The 6,270-nt window shown below is 31.7% G+C and overlaps 1 protein-coding gene across 4 annotated transcripts in view; it reads right to left on the reverse strand.

Annotated features, from left to right (window-relative positions):
• The window catches only part of LOC106457163 (Kv channel-interacting protein 1-like), a 108,906-nt gene that overhangs the window by 8,396 nt on the left and 94,240 nt on the right, over positions 1–6,270 (reverse strand). For all 4 annotated transcript variants that reach the window (XM_022382988.1, XM_022382986.1, XM_022382987.1 and 1 more), the window contains one exon: positions 889–1,101. In XM_022382988.1, the coding sequence (XP_022238696.1) occupies positions 889–1,101 (213 nt within the window). The remainder of the gene's footprint in view (positions 1–888; positions 1,102–6,270) is intronic.

Below are 6,270 nucleotides of genomic sequence, written 5' to 3' on the forward strand. Positions count from 1 at the left end.
ACAACACTTATCAACACTCGGGTGGAGGATGTAATGCTACCAACACTCGTATGGAAGCTGTAATGCTATCAACATTTGTGCTACAACACTTATCAACACTCGGGTGGAGGATGTAATGCTACCAATACTCGTATGGAAGCTGTAATGCTATCAACATTTGTGCTACAACACTTATCAACACTCGGGTGGAGGATGTAATGCTACCGACACTCGTGTGGAGGCTGTAATGCAACCAACAATCGAGTGGAGACTGTAATGTCATCAACACTCGTGTGGAAGCTGTAATGCTGCCAACACTCGTGTGGAGGCTGTTATGTTACCAACTCTCGTTTAAAGGATGTAATGCTACAAACACTCAAGTGGGGACTGTGATACTACCAACACACGTGTGGAGGCCATAATGCTACCAACACTTGAATGGAAACTGTAATGTTACCAACACTCGTGTGGAAGCTGTAATGCTGCCAACAATCGAGTGGAGACTGTAATGTTACCAACTCTCGTTTAAAGGCTGTAATGCTGTCAATACTCATGTGGAGGATGTAATGCTACAAACACTCAAGTGGGGACAGTGATACTACCAACACACGTGTGGAGGCCATAATGCTACCAACACTTGAATGGAAACTGTAATGTTACCAACACTCGTGTGGAGGCTGTTATGCTACCAATACTCGTGTAAAGGCTGTAATGCTGCCAACATTCGTGTGGAGGCTGTAATACTGCAAAAGATCTTTTGATATAAGTGAAGAATAAAATAATTTTTATAAATGTTTTAATTAGAATTAGTCCAAAGTTTTTTTTCATTATTGCTTTCTTTTTAATTAACAAAGCTTACAAGCCAGAAATGTAAAGACAGAATTCCAAAAATAAAAAATATGTCATTACCTGAAACACTCTTTCTGAGTGTTCTCGTGCGGAAGTCTTGTCAACAGAGGGCTCTGCGAAATTTCCCATCAAGCTATAAACAGCCATAATGATTTCACACATTTCTTCTCTACTTATACAACCATCTCCGTTGATATCGTAAAGATTAAACGTCCATTGCAACTTTTCCAAAGTTGTGCCTCGTGTTAATGCAGACAGTCCTACAACAAAATCCTTTAAAAAAGTTTATTATCAATAAATGATCATATTTACAGTCACAAAGAAATTTGATTCTTGGTACAATATCTTTAAAATACGTCTCTACATTGTCTCACGTGTTTAGCATCCTGCCTTCTTTCACAATAAGTGTTATAAAATAATAAAGTTCTGTTATAATTACTGGAAATTTTCGAAAATGTTTTTCTAACGTTAGTCATCAGCATTATAAAACACTGAAGGTATAATACAAATAAAGACAAATATTTTTCTGAAACAGCTGGTGTTTAATTATCGGTGATACACTAATTTTGTTGCCTTATTGCAGGTTGCGTAAAATAATCAAATTCTGGAATACAAGGGACTAATCTGCAATTACAATGAGATATTGTGGTGAAACACATGAGTCTTCCCAGTGTAGAACAACATTTCAACTGTTCGCTCATACAAAATTGTTCTTATCTTATACAAATAAAACTAAAGCTTACTAACTACTTTCCTTACAAAAACAACATGCTCTTCGTATTTAAGCCTACTAAGTGAATGCTTGACTGCAAAAACTCGGTGGAAATACTTCAACAGAACATGGCATCTCTTACTTGGTGTTTTCCTTTCTTCTTTAGAGCCAGTGCATTATGGGTCTATAATTAAAGTCTTCTTTCTAATGGGTTTACGAACACTTCGTCTAAGCCTCCTGTTATCAAATTTCAACCCCTTTGATTATCAGCCTAGATACACTTTGTGCCTAATTTTTATATCAATCACCCATGTAACTTTTACAGAGGGTAGGTAAATTATAATTCTCATATAAGTTTTTAATGACAAAATGGAACATGAAACAACAGTAAATGTAGATACATAATGCATCCATGTTTGTATTCTGCATGTTTAACATGAAAGATAAATATGTGGCGATTTCTGTTTTCAGTATTTTATGGACAAAAGCAATTCAAATATTTCTAAGGCTTTGAAGAACGGCTTTGATCATTAACTCAATCATAGAGAGTATATTCAATTCTTATAAGCTTGGCAAAATTATACGATTCAACATTCAAGTTCACAAATAGATAAATTTTTACTCAATTCGAAAGTTAACAGGGTAATGCAACAACTTGTGTTCAATAATACTCTTTTCCTCGAGATTTATGAAGCTTGATGAGAAATTAATGACCAGGAGCATGTCGCATCTTCTTTAAACCTTACTATAAATTACTTATCTGGTATATTTCTCGTGCCTTTCGGCTGATGATAAGCCTGTTCTAAGTGATATTTAGGCTAATTCTAATTTTGATAAAGATTTTGATAGAGATTAAAAAAATAAAAATACTATTTTGTGATACTAATTACGAACACGATAAGCAGGACTTTTTGAATAAGCCAAATTATTTAATACCTGTGATTTTTTTGCAACCAGTTTATGCCTTTACGTGAAGAAGGTACGTATTAGTGCTAATTAATCTTAAGAGAAATCAAACTGGTGTATTTACGTGTTTTACACGTTTCTTATCCATATATAAAAACACGTAAATACACCAGTTTGATTTTCGATACCTCTCTAGTAGGAAGGCTTGGTTTGGTCTGATATTTCATTGGTGGTAGTGTCCAGGGTCACTGAAGAGGAGCGGAATTCTCCAAAATTAGTCTGGTTCATAGACACACACCCCAATGAAAGAATAGACCATTCCAAGCTTTAACTTGTTAAACAAATGTTTAAACAACTCTGCTTATTCAATTATAATCCTAAGGGAATTTGGAAAAGTACTTTACTTTATTTAACTAATATTTAAGATTGATTTATTAATCGATGTAACACATTCAATTAAAAAAATCATTTATACGAGAAAAAATATGTTATTCAAATCTACACTTTAGAGAAAGTGTAATAAAAATATATTTGTGTTTAATTTCAATTACAGAAGATATTTTTAAATTCATATTGCTTAAAGAACAATTATTTAAGTTCATTTATGAGAAAATTAACACAAATTAGAACCAAGCATAAAACCGTTAAAAAAACAAGCAATTATGAAGGTTTTAAATACCGAAATTAATAAAAAAATTAGCTTGAGAAATCGGAAACCCTTCGAACATTGACAATGAAATACAAATTACACTTCAATATACAAATTGCTCTTCATATTGAGCATTTGGCTCTCTATAAGCATTGACCTTGAAGAAATGAAATAATTCAAGCAGAAATTTTATTAAGTTCTACATTAACAACCTTTGTCCACATTCGCTCATAACTTCCATAGGTTCTTATTATGAAAAATGTGGTAGCTATCACTATAGCTTTCTCTTTAAATTACAGATACGTTAATCAAACTGTTATGTTTTTTTTTAAATATTCAATAGTAATTTCTAATATTAATCCAAAAAAGTTCGTTTGATCTCAATCAATCTGTTTTCGTTAATTAATAAGATATTTATTATGACACCACTGAGTTATGGGAACAGTTGTAAAATATTATCAATAAAACAACTATGAATCTTAAGTACACTACGCAGATATCTTGAATAGAATTTTCTTTACTCAACCTTATATCGGTACGTAAACTTTTTCAATATTTATGAAGTGCACATATTTCTCACTTGATGTCGAGCTATGCAAAAATACGGATTGTGTGTAACATTTGAAAAAAAAATGCCTTTTTAGGATAATTTACGATTTTAAAATTAATTTAATGATCGAAAAGGCAAAATTTTATAATTCTTCAAACAAACAGTTAAGCAATTGCCTAATTAGTTCTTGTAAAACAATCAGACACTGTGTTAAATCAATGAATTTCAGTAGTTGTTGGTACATGCTAAAGAACAGTCAACTAATAGATTATTTGGATACATTGGCCTCGAGAATGCAGAGAATTCAGAGAATGTAATGAGGAGCTTTTCATCATTTCTTATCCATAAAGTAGCTCAGTTGAAAATTATTCTATTAGTTCATCATTCATAATATATAAAAACTGTAAAAAACGCGCCAAGAAGTGTTTCACAGCCCTAAAACACAGCTGTAACTTAGAAGGTTTCAAAAATGTTATTTAACATTTTACACACATGCACTGCTTACAAAAACATTTCGGGATAAAAGAGAGCCCTAGTTGGCTCAGCAATAAATTTGAGTGCTTTTCATGCTAAATATAGAATTTTGATACCATTGTGTTGGTTTGGGCTTAATAACAAACAAATATAACACAGAATTGTTTATTATCAATTAAACTAAAATCTTGTTAATAACATATCTAAAAGTAAAATATATGTTAAAACGCTTCAATAGAGATTTAAAAATAGCATATAGCCAAATGCATATTGTATATTAAAAGTTAAAAAAGACAAATAAGTTATAAATACATAAAACATATTATAGTTTTATGTTATCAACAATAATATGTATACAATTTGAGGCATATGATGACGGAAAGGTATTTTGGTAAATTATGTTTGTCTTAGATCAAAGCTGCATTGGATTATCTACTTTGTCCACATCGGGGAATCGGACCCTGGATTTTAACGTTTTAAGTCGTAGACTTACCGCTGCCTCAATGGGGACATTTCGATAAAACAAATAAAATCCACAATAACAATAAAAAAGGTTGTTAGTTGATAATTTTATGTAATTTATCTGCGTGTTTGTGATACATGTATATGTCTATATATATAAGCTGCTCATTTACTTTAGTATTCTTTTATAATTAAAAGAGACATTGCTTTATTTCTCTTTTTTCAAGTTTGCTTTCATTTCTTAATAACTGCATCGAAAAACATTCACAAAATTGCCGTTTATTGGTACGAGCTCACCATTCGAATTTTCCTATCAAGATATTTTTAAACTTAGAAAAAAGATGCATATACTCACTGATCGTACACGTTCCAATTTTTCTGCTTCCTTGAAGTTTGGTTGTAAGGTGTTTTCTTAAAATGTAAAGTTTAGCTGTGAACAAGAAAAAATAATGCCAAAAACTAAAAAAAAAATCAGTTAATTAAGAGTAGCGTTGGATGACGAAAAAAAAAAGTTATTTTAATGGAACAACAAATCATATTTTATTTTCAAGGAGAGATGATTAGTTCCATAGAATAATAGGTTACACTGTATCGTCCAGCGGTAAGTCTGAGGGCTTTTAACGCTAAAAACTTGGTTTCGATACCCGTGGTGGGGAAAGCACAGATAGCCCATTGTGTAGCTTTGTTATTAACTACAAACAAAAAAACAAGAGGTAACGGAAAGCGAACTGTCAATCCAATGAATTTAGGCAGGATTAGAGTAAGTTAATCTATGAAACCATGAGCGTGATCAAATATATCAATCGAAAAGGTTTGACGTCCTGAGTCCAAAACTGTAATTAGACCTCAAATCGGTCAAGAGATGACGGAGCTATGAGCTAAAATTTTGTACTTGAAAAAACAAAACAACAAAAACTCAGAGCCGTTCTATGAGCCGTGGCAAAGCGGAGCGTCACAATGAAGTTTTCTGTTGTTGATTTAACTATTTATTAAAGGCAAAAGAAAAAAGAATACGGGAAATTGTAATATTTTTAACAGATGCAAGTAATATTTGCTTCATAATCTATTGTCCAAAAATAAACAATATATATTTAGAAGCTTTACACGCTCTCCATTATACATATTACGTGTTGTAATGTAATAACATTTAACCTCATGCAGACGGAATGTGCTTTACTGTCATAAGGTGAACATATTATAATTATAACTCAGTACAAGTATTTGCACAAACGTTTGAGGCCCACTTGTAATGTTTTCCTTAATTAGGTTGTGTTGAAACTTCTAAGTAGAGTTCATTATTTAAAAATGTATAAAAGAATCATGTGTTTAGGTTGCATAGAAGGTCGCCGCTTACACTAATTTTACTAACTATTTTAATATTTTTTAGTATGCAGAAATTCAAGATGATTTTGCTATAGCGTGACGAAAACTATTTACACATACAACACAAATGAAATGTGATACCAGTTTCATTATTCGCAAGTGTTATCACACATTTAGTCATCATGGATTCCTTGTAAATTAAAGCACTAACCCATTATATCAATGAGTATACATTATGAATATTTAATCAATCCATTGATAATATGGGCTTGGAAGATTTATCATTTAACAAACTTTAAGGTATGTTTCGAGATTTTTCCGTCAAAAATAACTGACGAAAATAAAATACCTGTTTAATAATGGTTG

The sequence above is a fragment of the Limulus polyphemus genome, unplaced genomic scaffold (assembly GCF_000517525.1).
Source record: "Limulus polyphemus unplaced genomic scaffold, Limulus_polyphemus-2.1.2 Scaffold298, whole genome shotgun sequence".
Classification (NCBI taxonomy): Eukaryota; Metazoa; Arthropoda; class Merostomata; order Xiphosura; family Limulidae; genus Limulus; species Limulus polyphemus.